Source organism: Odocoileus virginianus, chromosome 8, assembly GCF_023699985.2.
Source record: "Odocoileus virginianus isolate 20LAN1187 ecotype Illinois chromosome 8, Ovbor_1.2, whole genome shotgun sequence".
NCBI lineage: Eukaryota > Metazoa > Chordata > Mammalia > Artiodactyla > Cervidae > Odocoileus > Odocoileus virginianus.
The window spans coordinates 12,498,392-12,519,536 of NC_069681.1; the positions used below are offsets into that span (position 1 = coordinate 12,498,392).

The window sequence follows — 21,145 nt, forward strand, 5'->3', positions numbered from 1 at the left end:
GAAGAAGCCTCAGGAGCAAGGAGGGAGTGAGAACACTTCAACAGGTCATGAAATTAGATGGAAAGTCAATGGATGATTTTCAGGTAGGCTCTCCCAGTCCCTGGGCATGCAGAGAAAACATAAGATGGGAAATCAAAGAACTAATATTGTAGCTCAGATCATTCTCGATCAATCATCACATCTGTGCTTGTCGTCTGGAGTATTTTATTTCTCTCTTTGACTTTTTGGAGAGTCAGGGAATGGAAGACTTGGGCTTCCATTGGAAGACAGTGTATCTATCTGGTTTATCAAAGGCATACATGACATGTCACGATTCCTCCCCCATGTAAACACTTCACTTCTTCAAAGCATGTCTTCTTCCTGCTCAAAGCCACAGAACAGGTTGTTTTTGAGGAAATAAATACCACTTGACTTGAAAAAGGATTGTGCCAGTTTCCCGAATATTTTTAGAAGCTGGCATTTCTGCTGGCACGGGCTAGAGAACAGTTTGCCACATGCACTGCCTGTGCTGAAGCTAACTTCTTTCCAGTCAGCAGAAAATCCATGAAGTCACGGGAAGACTAAGCGAAAGCTGCAATGAGCTTGGTCAGGATGAGCCTTTTCAGGTAATGAACATACCCAGTGTACCTCTGCTTCCAGATGGCCTCATGGCACCATGCACGAGGCAGGCATTCGATATCCTTGGTTGATTTCACTGACTCTGTTGATGCCACCCAAGGCATCTAAGGGATATTCTGGAGCCGTTCCCCCTCTAACACGTGTGGAGTGGTGCCACAGAAAGACCAACAGCCTGGAAAGAAGGGAACTAGTACTGAGTTCTAGGCCTTCTACTTACTATCTTGGGTAAGTGACCTAACTTCTCAGTGCAGAGCCACACACTCCTATCTGTGCAAAGAGGAGGGCATACAAAAGGATTTCTAAGTGTTTCTTCCACATCTGATGAAGAGACACATCATTGCCAATCTCCTTGTGACAAGGAGCTTCTCTGGTGGTCCAGCGGGTCAGAAACTGCCTTGCAGTGCAAAGGGACCCCAATTCTGGGATCTGGGAAGATCCCAGACCCAAGCAACTAAGCCAGTGCACCACAACTCTGGAGCCTGCGAGCTTCAGCTGCTGAAGCCCGTGTGTCCAGAGCCTGTCGTCAGCAACAAGAGAAGACCACACACCGCGGTGAGAGAAAGCCCGTGCACTGCAACAGAGACCCAGCGCAGCCAGAGATAAACAAATATGAAGAAAAAGGGACTTAACATTTCTGCCTAGATTAGAACTTGAATGATTTCTTAGGTCTTTACTTTAATAGCTATGCAAATATGATCATACTTAGAATAGGAAACTGCAAGACAATGTGGTCTAGGAAGTTACAAAATATATAGAAAATTAAATGTGATAATTCTGTTTGGGCTTTCCTGACAGTTCAGTTGGTAAAGAATCTGCCTGTAATGCAGGAGACACTGGTTCAATTCCTGGGTCAGGAAGATCCACTGGAGAGGGGATAGGTTACCCACTCCAGTATTCTTGGGCTTTCCTTGTGATTGATCTGGTAAAGGATCTAACTGCAATGCGGGAGACCTGGGTTTGATCCCTGGGTTGGGAAGATACCCTGGAGAAGGGAAAGGCTACCCATTCCAATATTCTGGCCTGGAGAAGTCCATGAACTGTATAGTCCATGGGATTGCAAAGAGTAGGACAAAACTGAGTGACTTTCACTTTCACTTTCCCTGTCCAGGGCCTCTAAGTATCATAAATGGCAGATGGAATTTCTAAGCAAGGGAATAAATAATTACTGATACTCCTTTAAATTACTTTTTCCATTAGTTCTATGGCACTTAAATGTGTATGGCTCACTGAAATTCTACTGGATGTCTGTCCTCATTGTCAGTCTTCCTACAACAGACATTAGCATCTTTAGGTCTGTGATTAATGAAGCTTATGAGCAACACTGTTAGAAGTCAAGGTACAGTCACTGCATAGGCTAACTGTCTTGAACAATGCAGAATAAAAACATAGGATTAGGAAGATTGTGTTCATGAACAGTACATTAGGGCTAAGAGGCTGGTAGTAGCATATGTTTTAATATGGTCTGGTATCGATTCTTTTGGCCAATGTCCTACTTTAACAGCGTTATAGTCACACTTGAAGATTTCAAATGGAAAGGTAGAGAAGAAAATCAATAGATACTATCTTTCCACTACCAACCAACTACATATCTGTATAGTTTTCCGCCATGCTCACATTTAAGGGAACTGAAAGATGCTATGAGGAAGGCTGGCCCAATTTTCAGGCTTTAATAACCTTAGGTGTCTACTCTGACCACCTCAAAGACTATAGCTTCAAATCATAAAAGGTTCACAGGAAGGAGTCTATGACCCAGAAAGGATATACATGCATTTGCTCTATATTTTCTGTTTCATTAACATATAAAAAAAGCTTTAAAAAACCTCACTTGCCATACAAACTGGTCTGACTGAAAACAAAATCATACAGAATTGTTTCTGAGCTTTAAAAATATATACAAAGATGCTTACATAGTTAGGCTGTGCAGAAGAAATAGAATTAAAAACTAAAGTCTTTTGTACTGTTATAACTAACACAGTTTTCTCTTTTATTATTGGTAATCATTAGAGTCTCCAAAATTAACAAGTATTTTTTATATAAAAATTAATTTCATTTTTAAAATGCTACATGCTGCCAGAGGGCAATGTATTGGTCTACTAAAAGCATTTTCTATAAGCACCAACTAGAAACATAGGTGGGCACTTAAAAAATTACATCAAGGTTGAAAAGAATAATTCTCATTTTGTAATCAGAAATTCCGACTCATTGTTACAAACTAAGAGGAAAAATTAGGAATAAATGCCACTAAAGAATCCTTTTCTACATTTAGAAAGGAAAAAGAAAAGAGTCACAAACTTACCCAGATTCTGTCATCTAAACTCGCTCAAAAATACTCTGCTGTTTTTTCCAGAAGTTGTGCAAACCCCACTTAAATTCCAACAACACTGTGTTAATTTTGCTCAAATGCAAGCTGAAAACATATTTTAACATCCTGTCAGAATGAGATACTAAGAGTGTCGATAAAATGACACTAAAATAAATGTAAATTTAGATTGCTGTTACAAGTGGCTGCCTGGCTCTGGGAAGATGCTAGGTTGCTATAGTATTTTCCATAGCAACTTTGCATCTTATTACATAAATATTCCCTCAGTGTCCTTAGAGCCTGCTAAGAAAACAGGATTAAATCTACTCCCCAACGTAATGATCCTGCAATCAAACCTTATCAGAATGAAATGCCCAGAAAACTCAATAAACTGTAACCTAGATCGCAGTGCTCCTGGCAGCTGAAAGGCATCCAAGCACCACAGGCTGGTCAGGGGCAGCTGTGCTGTGACCTCAAGCTGCCCACCGGTCACTTGTCTATGCTCCTTCTGGGTCAAGGTCTCTAAACCTCTCCCTTTCTAAACATTGCTTGGTAAGTCCCCCACTTTTCTCCACTGCCTGCCATCTGCCCATCTGCCCAGGTGCCCTTCACCACACTCTAGGGGCTCCTGTCACCAGGCAGGAAGCCAGGGCTTCAGAGAGCAAAGTCTGCTATGCAAATGCAGCTGGGCTGGAAGCACGTGCTGGGCTGTCACCCAGGAAACCAAGCAGAGAACCCACTGGGCTCCAAGCTAGGATGGACCAGGCATGGATGGTCAGAGACGCTCTGCCAGGGCTTGCTTGCTTGGGTTCTCTGGAGGGGCCACACAGCTAAGTGGCTGAAGCATTAGGGAAAAATCCGTGGTCTCCGAGACACAGCACAATTTCAGCGACATGAACTGATTTGACACGAAACACACGATTATGGAAAATTTGTGCATATCTGAGAGCAATGTTGGGAATATGGCATTGTTGCGTGCTACAGAAAAACAAGATTATAAAGGGATTTGGCTTATAGAGAGTTTAGGCTCCAAATGTGAATGCACACAACAAATAAGCATGGTCTCCTGGGACAAGTGTGTGGCTGTGACAAGCTACCCTCCACCATAGGGGTGGGACTTCTCAAGTGGCACTGGTGGCAGAGAACCCGCCTGCCAATGCAGGAGACAGAAGAGATGTGGGTTTGATCCCTGGGTGAGGAAGATCCCCCAGAGGAGAGCATGGCAACCCACTCCAGTATCTTGTCTGAAGAATCCCATGGACAGAGGAGCCTGGCGGGTTGCAGTCCACAGGGGCGCACAGAGTTGGACACGAGAGAAGCGACTTAGCACGCACGACGCACACCTCTTACATATAAAAGGTAAAGACTGATTTCTACACTTCTCGGAAATACATCCATCATGAGATGAGAACCGCAGCTGCACATGAAATCACCAGGGAACTGAAAAATCTGCCCCAAATAAACATCGATTTGATTTCCTTTGGCAAGATTAGCAAGATTAAAATACAAAGGAAGAAAGAGAGGAAAAGCCTGGACTGCTTTGCAAATGAAGCTCCATGTCAAGAGATTAGGAGTGAAGCTGGCTGCTCAGCGCACTTCTGAAGACTGACTTCCTCATTGAAGCCATGTAAGCTGTAGCTGATCACATCTCCTTGTCTGGCCCTGGAGGTCCCAGAAGACATTCAGTTGTGGTAGTAAAATGCTCACCTTTAACTCGGTGCAACTGATGGACACACATCACCACTCTTACTTCTCTTTTGGGTTACCATCACATGTGAAAACAGGAAATCTACAAACACCTTAGGTGAGCCTCTGGGGCTGGTGTCTAATTGGAATGTCTCTGTTGGGTCTCCTTCATGGCACTCAAAAGCACTTGCTTCCAGGAAATAAACTGAATCAGAAAAATGAAGGCAGTCGTGGTGTTCAAAGAGATCAGGGATAGCCAGAGAGAGCTCTATGATTATTAATCTTTTAACCTGACTTCCAGCTGTATATGAGACTTCAGACATACTGAATACTGCTGACCCAGTTATGAGTCCCTAATTGGACTCAGCTGTCAAAAATCCTTGTTTGAATTCTTACTGGAATTAAAAAGAAGTCTGTACCTATGCTGTGGTTGAGTCTCCATGGAAAATCGACCGTGGACAACACTCTTCAAAATTAAGAGTAATTGTCCCTACAAAGAACTCAAGAGTTTAAATGAGGTGCAGTTAAAATCCAAGAGTGTCTGTACATTATGGAATGGTTTAAGGGTTGTCTATTAAGCAAGGGCTGTTTTAGTTTTACTTTCTCAAATCTGTGTTCAACATATAATGTATATTCACCAAATACTGGGTGAGGTACACATACTGGAAGCGATGCTCATTTTGCTTTATACTGAATTTAAATTAATGGCTTAAAACACATTTGGCTTCAGGCACTGCATTTCTATTAACTTAAAAAATGTTCATATTTCTCTTCAAAAAGTATCTCATAGCCTGGAGGGCAAGGTAGACTGTGTTTACACTCTCTCCGTACCCCTGGGTCCACAGTGCCTTGAACACAAGAAGGTGATTGACAAATGCCTGTTGATTATTAGGTTAATACTGCGTTTCAACTCTCTGGTAAATAGCCTCTTCAGCATGTGGCATGGAATTCCAGATATGCTAAAGTTCTGAACATTGTGGAGAAATCAACCATCCCTGTTTGAACATGCCGCTTGATGCCTGACATTTCAGTTTAACTGGAGAAACTCTGGTCGACTTACAGGACGGCACCATCAAAAACAGAGCGGAAGAAGATGATGATGCTACTGAATCAACCAACTTTTACTGAGCAACTTGCTTGGTGAAAGGCCCAGGACCAGGCACTGGAGGATGATCAAGATAAGAGGCAGAGTTAACAGCCACTGAGTTACTTGTCATGCGTTAGTTGGAAGGGCTTCACAAGATGCACTGACTCACTGAACTCTCTCGCAACACGGACACTGATCAGCTTCTGCCAAGGGAGGCCTTCCTCCCTCCTTCCCTTCCTTCCAGCGCACTCCTGCGCCCCCTCCACTGGCAATCTGGAGGGAGGAAGGAGAAAGGGTGAGGGGAGGGACTGGGGGAGAAGCTGAGGGGAGAGAGAGGGAGTGGGCGGGCAGAGAGAGAGGGAAGTAGGAATAGACTTGGCTTTAAAAGTTTGGCTTGATTGCAGCAGGAGGCAGACTGTGCAGCAATACATTTGAATTTTTATCAGAAATTATCTTCAGGGGTTTTGGAGCAGGATGCCAATCTTCCTGAACGAACGCTTTGTACGTCTGTCTTGATTTTCAAATGTATTAACAAAACTCACTCTCATTTTCATCAGCATGTCAGTTTGGCTCCAGCAAACGCCTTTCCCCCCTTTAAGAGTCACCTGCTGAGCCTTGGTGACCAGCCTGCCCAGAGTGATCTGGAAGGGACAGCTGGTCTGGAGGAACTCTGGCCAAAGACACACGGTAAATTACCCGGCGTGGGAAACAGCCAAAGGACAAGGAAGCATTCTCCTTAACCAGAAGAGCAGAGACGGCCTGAAAAACTTTGATTTAAAAAAAAAAATTAAACTCAAGGTATCATAGAAGTCTTTCATTTTCTGAAAACCAAAGTCAATTCTCTCCATCTCCCCATCAGAAATAAAACCGGTGGAGGTTGGTTTTTTTGTTCTGGGAGGGAGACGGGAGGGCAGGGCTGGTAGGAGGCTCCTACCAGGGGGAATCCCCCCTGGCATTTCTAACAATTTCTGGGGCAGCTGCTGCCAGAAAGGTCTGAGGCAAAATCTCAAGACTTCAGAAGAGGAAGGGCCAGGGGATTCCTCTGAGCAGGAAACCCCAACCTCCGGGATCTGATGCCTGATGGACCTGCGGTGGAGCTGATGCAGTAATGATAGAAATAAAAGTGCATAATAAGTGCAATGTTCCTGAATCACCCTGAAACAATACCCCCACCCCCTCAGTCCGTGGGAAAATTCTCTTCCATGAAACCAGCCTCTGGTGTCACAAAGGTCGGGAATCATTGCAAACAATGCAGAAATTCACTTCTACCGTGAGCCTGGCAAATTTCCCTGTCAGTGCAGTAAGGTGCTGTCTTCAGAAGCCTGCTAAGAGGTGACTAGACACGCAAATTTGTACCTAAATGAGTGGCCTGTTAGCTAAAGAGATGCCTCTGAAAGACCTGTTTCCCGCAGGCTGTGGTTCAGGCACCTGAACCACTTTCCGCAGTTCACAGGGAACTTTTGTCTGAGGCTTGGCCAAAGATCAAGGGGATTCCTGCTGTCAGGCTGTGACCCCTGAATAGGCAGGGCTGAGAGAACCCCCACCTGCCTTTTGGCGGGGTCTTGAGGGCCTGATGGAACAAGGGTGGCTTTCCCGTCCATCTCATCAGTCCTGCACTTTCCTCATAAACCACACGCTGTGTTCTCTGGTCCATCTCGTTTGGAAAAGCACAAGAAAGACTGTGAACTCCTTAGGGCCTGGCACTTGCTCTCTGGTTCTTTGATCTCTGCCCTTGGCACCTGGTGTGGATCATGTGCTGTGTTGAGTTCATTCATTCTGCTGACCAAAGGAACAAGCCTGGAGAACATTCTGCAAGTTCAGGTCTTATTTCAGGCTCTTATGAGATGCCTGGGGGGAAAAAAGTCATAGCAGTCTGGGAAGGGCTCTTCAGTCAAACCTCCTGGGAGCATCTTTGTGGTCCTGACTGAGAAGAGAGATCCTTGGTTATCTTGTGGATTCTTCTCGAGCAGATATTGCAGGTCATTCTATAGGTACACACTTGCTACCACAGTCTGTAAGATTTTCTCTGTGGCCTATTATTATTCTTGTCTTCTCCTGAGCAGGCTATGAAATTATGCATGTTTCTTACTTGAGAAATTGGTGGGTAGTTTAAAAAGAAATGTCACCCCCTTAAATAAGAAAAAAAAAGTCACAGTTTCTGTGACTGAATTCCTGATTGATCCTAGTCTTTTCTTCTCCACCTACCTTATAAGGATGTTAAGGATCCAGGTTTTGTGCAAACTTGCCCCGCATCTAGAAACTTCAAATATAATGAAAGCCTTTTTTGAGAAAAAAATTATTTATTGGAAGAGCTCGTTGAATTTAAGAAAAATCACACCCAAACTCACGCTCTTCTTCTGATACATGAAAGTGTGCAGAACAGAAATGGTGTGCAGAAAGCAGTTTCCTCACATAAGCAAATCCAAACCCAATAATCGAGCAGTCCTGAGAAATGTGACATCAGTTTAATAAGAGACATTACATGTGACACATAAGTGTTTGGCTCATTTTCCAGACAAAAGATATATGGCTTCAAAACATAGCGGTGTGGTGCCTACTTTTACACCAGGCTTTAAAATGGAATTTGAGGATGAAAGGGGAATTTTCTAAGGCCTGGTTCTCAAATTTGAGCCTGCTTCAGGCTTCCTCACAGGGCTTTTTTAAATCACAGATTTTTGGATCTCACAATCCTCCTCTACCATCCCCTGGAGTTTCTGATTCAGTACATCCTCCCCTCTGCCCGTATCCCCTGGAGTTTCTGATTCAGTAAGTCCTAAGTAGGACCCAAGAAGTTACATTTTTTAATAAGTCCCTAGGTGATGCTAATATTGCTGGACTGGGGAACAATGTTTTTAAGAACCACTGCTCTAGGGAAGGGAAACTCCTCTCTGTGTATTTCTGTGCCGGAGCTTTTCCTTGTGACCATTTTATGCTTCAGGTGTTCTCTTCTAAAGTACTGCAGAAAGAGAGCGTTCTGACAGCTTTAAATTAATTTTTTTAATTAATTAGTTTAAAAATAGATGTATAGTTGATTTACATTGCCATGCCAATCTCTGCTGTGATTCAGTTACACACATACATACACTCTTTTCCATTATGTCTCCCAGGAGACTGGATATATTATAGTTGCCTGTGCCCTATAGTATGGCCTTGTTGTTTATCCAGTCTAAATGTAATGGTTTACATCTACCAACCCCAAATTCCTAGTCCATCCCTCTCCTTCCCCCTGTTCCCCTTTGGAAACCACTCTACGTCTGAGAGTCTGTTTCTGTTTTGTAGATAGGTTCATTTGTGCCGTATTTTAGATTCCACATATAAATGATATCGTGTGGTATTTGTCTTTCTCTGACTTACTTCACTTAGTACGATAATCTCTAGTTGCATCCATGTTGCTGCAAATGGTATTATTTCATCCTTTTTTATGGCTGAGTAGTATTCCATTGTACATATGTACCACATGTTCTTTATCCATTCATGTGTCGATGGACATAGTGGTTGTTTCCAGGAGGCATAACTCTCCCAGACTTCAGACAATACTACAAAGCTGCAGCAATCAAAACAGTGTGGCATTTGTATAAAAACAGACATACTGATCAATGGAATAGAACAGAGAGTCCAGAAATAAATCCACACACCTACGGTCAATTAATCTCTGTCAAAGGAGCCAAGAATATACAGTGGGGAAAAGACAGGATCTTCATCACATGGTACTGAGAAAGTTGTACAACTGCATGTAAATCAATGAAGTTAGAACACACGCTCATGTCATGCACAAAAATAAGCTCAAAATGGTTTAAAGACTTAAACATAAGATGTGACAACATAAAACTCCTAGAAGAGAAAATAGGAAAAACATTCTCTGACATAAATCATACCAATGTTTTCTTAGGTTAGTCTCCCAAGGCAATAGAAATTAAAAAATTAACAAATGGGACCTAATCAAACTTAACAAGGTTTTGCACAGCAAAGGAAACCATAAAAAAAAAAAATGAAGAGACAACCTACGGACTGGAAGAAAATATCTGTGAAAGATGAGACTGGCAAGGGCTTAATCTCCAAAATATACAAATAGCTCACACAAATAAACAACAATGGAAAACAACCAACCCTATTTAAAAATGAACAGAAGACCTTAATAGACATTTTCCCAAAGAAGACATACACGTGGCAAGTAGGCACATTAAAAGATGCTCAATATCACTAATTATTAGAGAAATGCAAATCAAAACAATGAGGTATCACCTCACACCGATCAGAACAACCATCATTTAAAAAGTTTACAAATAATAAACACTGGAGAGGATATGGAGGAAAGCGAGCCCTCCAACACTGTTGGTGGGAATACAAGTTGGTACAGCCGACTGTAGAGAACAGCCTGGAGGTTCCTCAGGAAACTAAAAATAGAACTACCATATGATCCAGCAATCCCACTTCTAGGCATATACCTGGACAAAACTACAATTTAGAAAGATACATGTACCCATGTTCACAACAGAACTGCTGACAATAGCCAAGATGTGGAAGCAACCCAACTGACCACTTTGAAATCCTCATGACCTGATCACTTTGTAATCCTGATTTTGGCTTCTACTAACAAATTCACAAAAACCCTGTGTTCCTGGTCACCTGAGTCTTTCTGTTAAAAAGGCCTGGGAGAGGGGACTGTTTTATTCCCTTTTTGGCAACTGTGGCAATGGTGGTTGTTCCCAGACCCTACAGGCAACACCCCTCCCCTCAAACAAGCAGTCTCCCCTGGGGTCTCCTATCTCTGAGTGAGTATTTCCCTTGCGTGCTTTTATTGATACGTCTCCAAGGGAATTACACACACTTTGAGAAAGAGTTTTAAATCGGCATCTCAGATTAGTCAGAGCATATAAAGCAAGGTTCTCTCTAAGCCTCTCTCCTTTTTACAACTCAAGGATTGATGCCCCTTTCTTGGTACCAAATGGGGCCGTCCCTTTGATTATAGGTTAGGAACTAAAGTTTTTTGGGAAAAAAAAAAGAATCTAATTCTCCAGCATGTTGCTTTGGAGGCTAGAAACCTTCTTTAGGGATTAAACATTACCCACGTAAGAAGTACAATAACTGAAACCAAATTTTATCTGTATTTCAGCATCAGCAGTGGATGCTACACTCTGGAAGAGGATTTTTATGGGAAGAGGCAAATGTCCCAGAAAAAAAAAGTCTAACAGCCCCAGACTCATGAACATGAGAATCAACTGGGACAATTTAAATAATTATGCTCCCAAGAAAGATTTCAAATTCTGTTAATAAAAGGCAGAGTCACTCAAAGATGAAAAGTTTAGCATAACTCAAATAAAAGCGAGTGATGTGACCACCTGCCAATGTGTACGCCCCGGCTAAGGCTAGGAAGATCATTACGGTGGCTCACAGGGGTGTGGTGGTGATCAGCGTTACCTGATTCATCGACTCTCATTTTTTTAGTGGGGCTGTCACAGTTCTCATCGTCCGACATCTCCATCTCTTCTTCGCGACGGATGCCCATAAGCTGCTCACTCTGAGCATTCCGAAGTTCCTGGAAGCAGAGAACCCACGGGCGTCAGAGTTGCAGACACGTGACGCGGCTTTGCCAGCAGTCTCTCGGGGTATTAAGACTGATACGGGCATGTCTTCACCTCCCAAACACCGCCCCGCCTAACCCAGAGGGGAGTTCTGCGGGGTCTGGGGTGCAGACAAACCAAGGGATTCGGTATCTGATTTGCGAGAAATCCCTGCTCACCAGAGGTGCGTCAATGGCTCTTCAGCAAGGTATTCAATCTCTTGAGTCTTAATTTCCTCACTGGTAAAAATGGGGGCAATAACATCCACCCTGGCAGGGCTGTTTTGAGGCTCCCACAGAAACGTCTGTTATCAGGAATGGCACACAGGAGGGATTCAGCTAGTGATGAGGAATGCACACAGGGGAATTTTTAAAAGGCCTCGTCTACCATTGAACCACTGGGTCACTTTAGGGATATTTCATCTTTCTGAGGGTCAATTCGCTCACTGAGATAGTGTGACAATAAGAGTTTTGAGGATAAACAAGTTAATGCATATGACATTCTTAGCATCATGTGAGATTTGGTTCATTAAGTTGAAAATTAAGTTCATGCATAATAGTGTCCCTGCATACGTGTATGTGCCTACGTGTGATCTCACACACACACACACACACACACTTCAGATAGCCAAAGGTGTTCCAGGACAAAATAAAAGCAGATGCCTTCTTTTCTGGTGTTTCACATTATCACAGGGGTTTATTGTTTATGATGTAATGGTTGTTTTAGCATCCCTTTAAGGTCTAAGGATTGTATCTTTCTCCGTTTCCTAGGGAAGTGACTGTAATCAAGGCATTTAATTTCTTTGAGTCTCAGCCTACTCACATATAAATGAGATAGTAGCAATACAAGGCTGTTTGAATGGAAAAGTGTTATGTTAAAATTTATTTTCAAAAATAAAGAATTACATAATAAATTGTTTACTACTGTGCCTAAAAATCAGGACACTGTAATGGTTTACATTAAATTAGTATATTACTATTTTGCATCAAGCTGGAATACTGTATATTTGTAAATTCTTATCTATTCTGTTCTCTTACATGTTCTGGCCTCAAAGAGGGAAAAAAAAAAAACACAAGAGCAGGGCTGCATTATTGTTTTTCTCCCCATTTAAACCAAAGTCTCTAAATAAAAGTCAAACAGTTAAAATAATTTCACTTTCTAATAAATAAATCTATGACTCACAATAAAACTAAATCACAACACTAATGTATTAATGGCATGACTTTAAACACAAAGTGTCCTTTCAATGGATGGATGTGTCTGCATTATTCTGTTATAGGTTCTTTCAATTCTCTTCTCTCCATAGTGCACAGATTTTAGCTGAAGCACGATGGATGGGGAATTATGTTTCGCTAATCACACTCGCATGGTCAGCTCTGAACCCCAGGAACCACTATTGCAGAGACAGGGAAGTCACCCAAGACAGGGAGAGGGAGAGGCAGAAGGGTGGTCCCTGGGACAGGACCACCCATCACAGGGCAGTCCTGAGCGGCACAGGGATGAGGGCAGCAGTCCCTTATTTGACCATGCCACCCAGCAGAGAGATTCCAACTCCGCCTTAAATAACACCATCGGAGCTCGGAGGTGGACAGTCACATGTGATTAGTGGGGAGGATTTTAGACTGTGGACAGCTAATCTTTCCACTGAAGAGGAGTCCACTTCCCCAGGAGGTGGCCTGAAAATACTCGAAATAAAGAAACTTCAGGTGGAAAGAATAAAGGAGGCTGAAAGGGTCTGTTGTTTAGTCTTTACAATTAATGACAGACTGTCACACAGTAGCTGTTCTTGTGGGGAAGGGTGATGGAAAGGAAACAAATTGGAGGGGGAAAAAAGCAACTGTGGGTGTTTCCACAGGGTACCTCTGGTTCAGCAGTAAATCACTAGTACGCTCTGATAAATCTGTAAAGGTGTTACCGATAATTAACAGATACTGTTCACGGGAACGTGGGAAAAAAATCAAGCCAATTATCAAGCTTATATGCAACTGAGAAATCACCCACAATGTTAAACTGCCAACTGGTATTTAATCAGTTAGGCGACATGGAGGAGAGAAAATCAAAGGTAATTTAGAATTCTATGTCCTGGTATATCAAAAGAGGCAGTGGGAGTGGCAGGGAGACACAAAGCCCCTTTCCAGGAGCATCTCTCTGGACTGCTTCCATTTCTGCCTCCCAGGAGGGGACAAAGCTGGAACCCTTTGCGTGTCCTGTTCCATGAAGGAGAGGATGGCCCTGCACAGGACGAGGAGGCAGGGCTAGGGGAGCAGCATCAGATGTGGCAGGAAGCCTGATGGATCAGTGAGTTGTTGACACTCATGTACTAATGCCAGATTTGTTAGGTCTGGGTTTATCCAGCGTCAAGCCACCTGCCCTTCTCTTAACATTTCTCCTAGTATGTCTGGTTTTGTGTGAAGCCAAAAAAGTGAACCATTCATAGGCAGATCATTCCCCCATCTGAATCGTGCTTTATGGATTCCAATGAGTGTTTCAGAACACTCATCTTGGATATTTCATCACTGATTTCCGGGACTCTTTCCTCCTGAAAATCAACCCTGACGTGGGTCCTGAGTCAGTGTCTGTGAGAGCCTGAGATGAGCACCTGTCAGTTTTCTGCCCCCCTCTCCCCAACGTTGAAGAGAAACCCCACCTCCTCCTTATCCATCATCCTGGGCAGAGGAACAGAATTGTATCAGTCACCGGCCACATTCTCCGAATTTGTGAACAAAATAAAAAATGTCCTTCTTCATAATAAATTGCACTAGCATTTTAAGTGTCCCATTATTGTGAAGTCATTCAGTATTCACCATAATAACAGTGATAATAAAGAATTCATTTGGTATGCATGTGGATGCTACATCTAGCGCCATTGGTATTCAACTGTAATTTAGCATTAGTTAATGGGCACTTAAAATGCTACCCAGATGATTGATTCCCCGGCACTTTGTGGTTTCTCAAACTCTACATAAAACACTTATTTTCCAAGTGTGAGCCAAAATCATTAAATAAATAAACCTTACCTTCTATAAGTTTGGGATTTGGAAAGAGGGGGTTATCATTTAGAGAGCTTTAATATTAACATGCTAGAGATGGAGAAGCATCCAAATGAAAGACATTCTCTCGTTAAGAAAAAAAAAAAGAAGCAAACAAAGACAGTATACTTACTTTTAAATTACAGGTTCAAAGCGTACACTACACTGCAGGGTTGAAAATAACAGCTGGATGAGCAATGACTCATGACACATTCTGGTTCTTCTAGGTGGCAGGGAAGGTCGAGATCTGAGCTCTTGCCTTGGGGTAGATACTCACACTTCACACATGCACTGATGCAGAAAGGTGGAGAGTGCTAGCTGGGACATTCACACTACCCTGGGGAGGGATCTGATGGGACCCATTGGCTGGCACAGGGGACTACAACATCTCTTAAGATGAGAAGATGTAGATGAAAGGCACACTTGCCATTTCTAGCCAAAGGGCAAATGGTAACCATAGTGTCGTAGAACACTGGGAAAGAACAACTCAGTAATATAGAGACCAGTTTTCTATTTTATGTTACACTTTTTTTGGCACTGAGCTTTTTAACTATGAATGGGAGAGATGCTTTTCTCTGCAGGGAAGAAAAGCGCTCCGTCCACCAAGCATAAGATCAGCTGCTTTTATAGACCAGGGAACCAATCTGAGCTGGATGTGGGGCTGACAGTGAGACAGCACCCAGACCGGTAGACTGCCCGCTGTAACAGAAACCATCATGGCAGCAGCCACACTCTTCCCTGCCAATCCAGCTGTGTGATGGTGGTTAGAAAGTAATAATAAAATCACCAACCTCAGAGTGCTTTCGCCAAATGTCTATGTTCTTGCGCTGAGCTTTCGAGAAATGGTCCCAAGCTTTTTGTCTGGTAGAAGCGTTGAAAACGGCCACAATCTGCTCAACTTTGGTGAACAAGGAAGTCAAACAAGACAAGTAATTTATGTTGTGATCACTCTAGGGAAGCAAAGCAAAGGCACGAGGAGTCTATAGATGATGTCACAGCAGAAATAACATCATCGATATCCATCCGATTCGTGCCTTTTCGTACTTACATGTTAGCAAGGTTGGGGAGGTCTCCCTTCAAGTCTGTCTCCACAGCTTTACATTAAAACAGATTCTAAATACAGCTGGGGAAAGGGCACGGACCTCTTCACCCAAGCTTTCTTTAGCTCGTGTCTAAAAACATGACTTGATGGATCTGTCAACGTAGATCTACAGATATACAGGCACTGGTGGTGGCATACAGATCCAGATCTACAGATCCAGGAATCCCTGGGGTGGGGGCCTGAGAAGTGGAGCCGGGGTGGAGTGGCTGAACGAGGAAGAGCCAAACATCCATCTTTCCCTCTGTTGGCCTCCATCTCAAGGGCCCTGTTGCCGCCCTCTGAAGACATTACCGTGTCCAAGTTGCGAGGCGGGGCAGGGAGCAGTGGTGTCACATTTCCCCTCGATCTCAAGGCCATTTTTAGTCGTTGGTCCCCCATTCTCCCCTGTGGCACCCACTGCAGCCAGCCCTCCAGCCCTAAACAGGAGCCATCACCTCCACTTTCAGACAGACCAAGGCTCTCCCCCAACCAGCAGCACACCGCATGCAGATCTTAATGCAACACCATATGGCGCCCTCCACGGTTTCAGCACGGCCACGGACCATTCTCGGTGACTCCGTTTTCCCTTCCATAATGCTCCCCTCCCCCCTCAGGCTCCCAACATCCTTGAAGTTCTACTTCTATCACTTTGACCTAATGGAGCACTTCTGTGGCTTCCAGGTGAGGTCCTATGTCCATGGTCAGTGCTGAGGGGTGAACAAAGCTCTCCAGGGAAAAGGAAGGACTCTTAGCAGTGGAGCTCAGAGGTGGGGCCAACTGACTGCAGATTTAATTTTGCTCAAGCAGTTATCAATCTACTAAGCACGGGATTAAGGAAATTGTGGCACTGAATGAACCATATGATTAAACCTGAACTTCTAAACATTTAGGAAATGTTAGGAAAGCACAGGTAAAACGAGCTCCTTGTGGATGCTAATGCTCTGCTTAACACAAATCTTAAGTGATTTCCCAGGGCTCTATTATAAAAAAGGACATCAAAGCTCTTCCAAATCTTCTGGGTGTCCAAAGAATGTCAAAGAGTAATATAATAATTTCCGCAGAAGAGCAGCACCTGGTGCCCCAATTTCAGAAATGAGCCCACAAAAAACAAACAAGTGTGTGATGGAGGAGAGGAAGAAAGCGTATTTCCTTCACTGACTACATGGTGCGTGCTAAGTCGCTGTAGTTGTGTCCGACTCTTCACGACCCTATAGACTGTAGCCCGCCAGGCTCCTCTGTCCACGGGGGTTTTCTAAGCCAAGATTACTGGAGTGGGTTGCCATGCCCTCCTCCAGGGGATCTTCCCAACCCAGGGATCGAACCCACATCTCTCATGTCTCCTGCATCGGCAGGTGGATTTCTTTACAACTGAGCCACCTGAGAAGCCCTACTACATGGTAAGTAACTTCTAATATTAATGACTGCGCACTCTAATGCAACTGCTTTGCACTCTGTGGGTGATTTTCACAGGGGCTCTCCCGTGGACTGTCTTCTGCCTCAAGGGAATCCCGACTCTGAGTCTCCTTATCAAACGTCATCCTCCGGCCACCTGATGAATTCGTTGCGCTTACTTGGAACAGGAGGGTCTGCGGCCAGCTAAGCTCTCACCCACCTTGAGTACACTCAGTTCCCCTCTCCCGCCTCACCCAGAGGAAGGAACACTGCCAGGCCAGTCCCGCCAAGCCACCCCCATTGCTGACTCTCCCCTGACCACCCACCCCCAGGGTTCAGCTCAACTGCGCTGCTGGTGGGGAACTGGTTCGGCTCCTGCTGCCTGGGTTTCCTGTTGCTTCGTGTGCGGGGAGGCTGCAAGAATCTGGGGCTTCAAGCTGCCTGCTGCATGGGCAACACGGAGCGGCCAGCCCAAAAGGCCACGGTGGGATCCACTGTCCAATGAGGTTATCTGTCCAGGGTGGTGATCATGGGATTGTTAGAGAGTAAAGGGTTCCATTGCTTTTAACAGTAGAACTCTAACCAGCATCATGGTTAGATGATGGAGTCCTGAAGGATGGGTGTCCTGACACCAGGCCTGAGGACAAAGGACAGGAAGGGTAGAGACTGAGTATCTGGGGGGTGAAAGTCAACATTCTGCCACCAGTCAGGGAAGGCTGCTAATAGAGGGGATATACAACGGTGAAAACTGTGAGGTCACACATGGGTGTGCGGAGTGGGAGGAAAGAGAGCTCATTAACGCACTTGGAGGTGTACAGAAGGCAAGGCACCGATAAGAAAGACTGCACAGGTTCAAGGGTAAAAACAGATCCCCTGGTATCTACTGAAGCCCAGTACTCTTGAAGATATTCACTGTTTGAGGTTAAGTGCCTCAATTATTTAGAACATGTTATTACCACATCCCAGGGCATAAGTTCAATTCGTTCATTCATTCAGCAAACACAGAAGATCCTCCAAGTGACCAAGCAATGGACTGATTGCTAGAAACACACGATTAAGACAAAGCTCATGCCCCTGATGAGATCACTGTCTCTAGGGAGAAATAAAGACAAGCAGGTAATTATCCGACACAAGAGAGGTATGGATGACAGCTACGGGGACACAGTAACTAACTCAGTTAGGTGGGAGTCAGGTAGAACATCCCCAAAGAAGGCCTTGTCTGCTAAGTCTTAAATGGCTTGCCCAGTAGGGAAGGCAGGGGTGTCCGGTTCAAAGGTGGGCATGGATCTGTGAAAGGGCTTTGTGTGAAAGCAGCTGGTGGGGATGGGGCTAAATCTGGGTGAGAATGACTCAGGGAGGACTGTGTATAAGCCAGAGTGTGACTGTTTACTGTAGACCAGAGGAGGCACATTCAAGTAGGATTTGTTGGGGAGAGATGATGAAGGCTTGGATTAACACAGGGTGCTGGGTGGACAGAGGAGCAAGGAGTCAACAGGACACAGTGGCTGACTTGCTGTAAGGCTGGAGAGAAGGGAGAACAGAATGACTCAAGCTTGGGAAGCACAGCAGAGACCAAAAGGATGAGCACAGAGGAGGTCTGCGGAAGGAGGTCAGGAGCTGATGTCTGGACAGGCTGAGTCTGAGATGCCTGAAGGTCATCCAGATGGAGCCAAAACATTAACACACATTGGAGGTGCAGGGAAAAAAAGTCAGAATTCAGAGATTTATCTTGAATTTTCTGGGCCATTTTCAACTTCATGTAATTGTATTCTGTTCAATAGTGTATCAACTAAAACGATTATCTTTATTTCTTATTAAGTTTTATACCCCACTCCCTACCCCACATATTAACAAGTTAAAGAAACCTCAAAACCAAAACCCCCAAACTGGGTAACTTGGCTTAGGTTTGGAAAAATAACTCGCACAGTATTTCTAAGGTCCGGCTGACTTCTCTCATTTCGGTGCCGACTACCCTTGAACCAGCGGTTTGTCTTTCAAATGAAAGGTGCACAAAAGGACTCAGGAGAATGCTAGGCTCAGCACGAGTTCATCATCATTAGGGGGAAATTATCTCAAAGAGTATGCCCTCATGAATGTGATTCCAAGACAGCATGTTTTTAAAATCATAAGTCAGGACGACTGCTAGGATTGATGTCCCGGGGAAAGACCGTTCAGTCTTCACTGTCTCCAGCAGGACACACCAAAGAGCAAGCTGGTGAATCCGACGACCACTCACCACGTCCCCAGTATGATTCACACTGCATATTCCATACAAGGCAAAACTACAAGTAGTTACTAACATGGACTCTTCAACACTCTGCTTCAATGCTGAGAGAGAGAAACAGTACACAAGATGGTGCTGGCCTGAGTTCAGAAAGACTGCGTGCAGAAGTTGAGCTGTGAGCAGAATAAACTCACGTCAACCCCCACAGGGCCTTCACCACCCAGGGGTCTGCAGAGTGGTGGCTGGAAGCCCCAAGCCAGCTTAGCATGGTTAGAATACGTCAGAATTTTGGAAGCATTATCAACAGAAAGAGCTCTCAGTAAGAGAATTAATATGACTCTTCATACTTTGCAGATTCCCCCCTCCCACTCTATGTAATCAGTTCAGTTTCTCCGTGTGTGCCTGACTCTTTGCGACCCCATGGACCGCAACACGCCAGGCCTCCCTGTCCATCACCAACTCCCGGAGCCTGCTCAGACTCATCTCCATGGAGTCAGGGATGCCATGGGTTTCTACATATTAGGTTTGCCAAAATATAGGTTATTTGAGAAAAATGAAAAAAAACAAAAATTAAAGGTGACAGCCATAAAAGGAAATGAAGTTGGGTCATTTGTGGTGGATGTGGAATGGACCAGAGTCTGTCATACAGAGTGAAGTAAGACAGAAAGGGAAAAACATCTATGTGACATATTATGCTATTATAATGCATATATGTGAAATCTAGAAAAATGGTACAGGGGAGCCTGTCTGCAGGGCAGGAATAGAGATGCAGATGCAGAGAACAGATGATGAGGACACATCATCTGTGTGTGAGAGGGGAGGGTGAGACGAACTGGGACAGGAGGGCTGACACATACACTGCGCACGTGAAAAAGCTGGCTTAGTGGGAAGCCGCCGTAGAGCGCCGGAGGTCAGCTTGGGGCTCTGCGGTGACATGGAGGGTGGGATGGGCGCGGGAAGGAAGTCCAAGAGGGAGCGCGAGTCTGTAAACATGTAACTGATTCACTGCCGTGTGCAGCAGAAATGCACACAACACTGGAAGGCAATCGTGTGTGTGTGTGTGCTCAACCATCTCAGGCTCTCGGCAGCCCCAGGGACTTGCGGCCCACCAGGCTCCTCTGCCCATGGAAACTTCCAGGCAAAATACTGGAGTTGGGTGCCGTTTCCTGCTCCAAGGGATCTTCCTGACCCAGGGATCGAACCCCCAAAGCAACTATCCTCAATAAAAGAATCAAAGTGACTGATTTGTTTTTTTTTTTTTTTCAAAAGGATGCTGAACGTCCGTCTCAGGGGTGACAGTCGAGTCCCCGAGAATACACCTGGCAGATGGAACGGAACCGAAGGGAAGGGCGAAGAGAGGAAGCGGCTCATCACCCTTCGAAGAAACCTCCTGTGAAAGGATAGACTGAAATATACTAAAATTTGTGAAGTTTATTTCAGCAAAAGCGGATTCCAACCGAGCAGCCCGGAAGCGGAAGTGGCCAGGAGCGCGCCGCTGACAGGAGCAGGGAGACTCACCGGGAGCAGGCAGAGGCTGAGCGAGGGCCCTGCTGACTCGCCGGCGCTCAGGCCCGAGGTGGTTACTTGCGAGCGGCCGCCCTCAGCTTTCTGTCTTAACCCTGAGGCATGTGCAGGCTGAGGGTTTGGTTTGCGTCCTCAGGCCACCACGGCCTGAGAGCTTCCTCAGCCTAGCCACGTCTACGTTTAATTAACTGAACGCCGCGTGTGTGTATGCGGGCTCAGCGGTGTCCGGCTGTTTGCAGTCCCTGGACTGTAGCCCCCCCCAGGCTCCTCTGTCCATGGACTTTTCCGGGCAAGAACACTAGAGTGGGTTGCTGTCTCCTACTCCAGGGGATCCTCCTGATTCAGGGATCGAACCCACGTCTCTTGCAAGTCCTGCATTGCCAGGTAGAGTCTGCTGCTGTGCCATTGGGAAGCCCAGCTGAACACCTTACTAGTGATTATTCATTGTCCTATACACGTAACAGGCACACGTGTTTGTTAGGATTTTTTTTTTAATTCTGAAGAATTTATACACAGAGGTGTGCATGTCGAGCGTATAAGAGAACTGACCACTCTACTAGTGAGTGACTATTCATTCTCTTATGCACATAATATGCACATGCATGTGTATAAATTCCTCAGAACTTCAAAAAAAAAATCCTAAG

At 44.7% G+C, this 21,145-nt stretch overlaps 1 protein-coding gene across 2 annotated transcripts in view; it reads right to left on the reverse strand.

Annotated features, from left to right (window-relative positions):
* ENOX1 (ecto-NOX disulfide-thiol exchanger 1) overlaps positions 1-21,145 on the reverse strand; it is a 290,859-nt gene that overhangs the window by 120,153 nt on the left and 149,561 nt on the right. For both annotated transcript variants that reach the window (XM_070471188.1, XM_070471187.1), the window contains exons 8-9: positions 15,072-15,178; positions 11,109-11,226 (exon numbers count right to left, since the gene is read on the reverse strand). In XM_070471188.1, the coding sequence (XP_070327289.1) occupies positions 11,109-11,226; positions 15,072-15,178 (225 nt within the window). The remainder of the gene's footprint in view (positions 1-11,108; positions 11,227-15,071; positions 15,179-21,145) is intronic.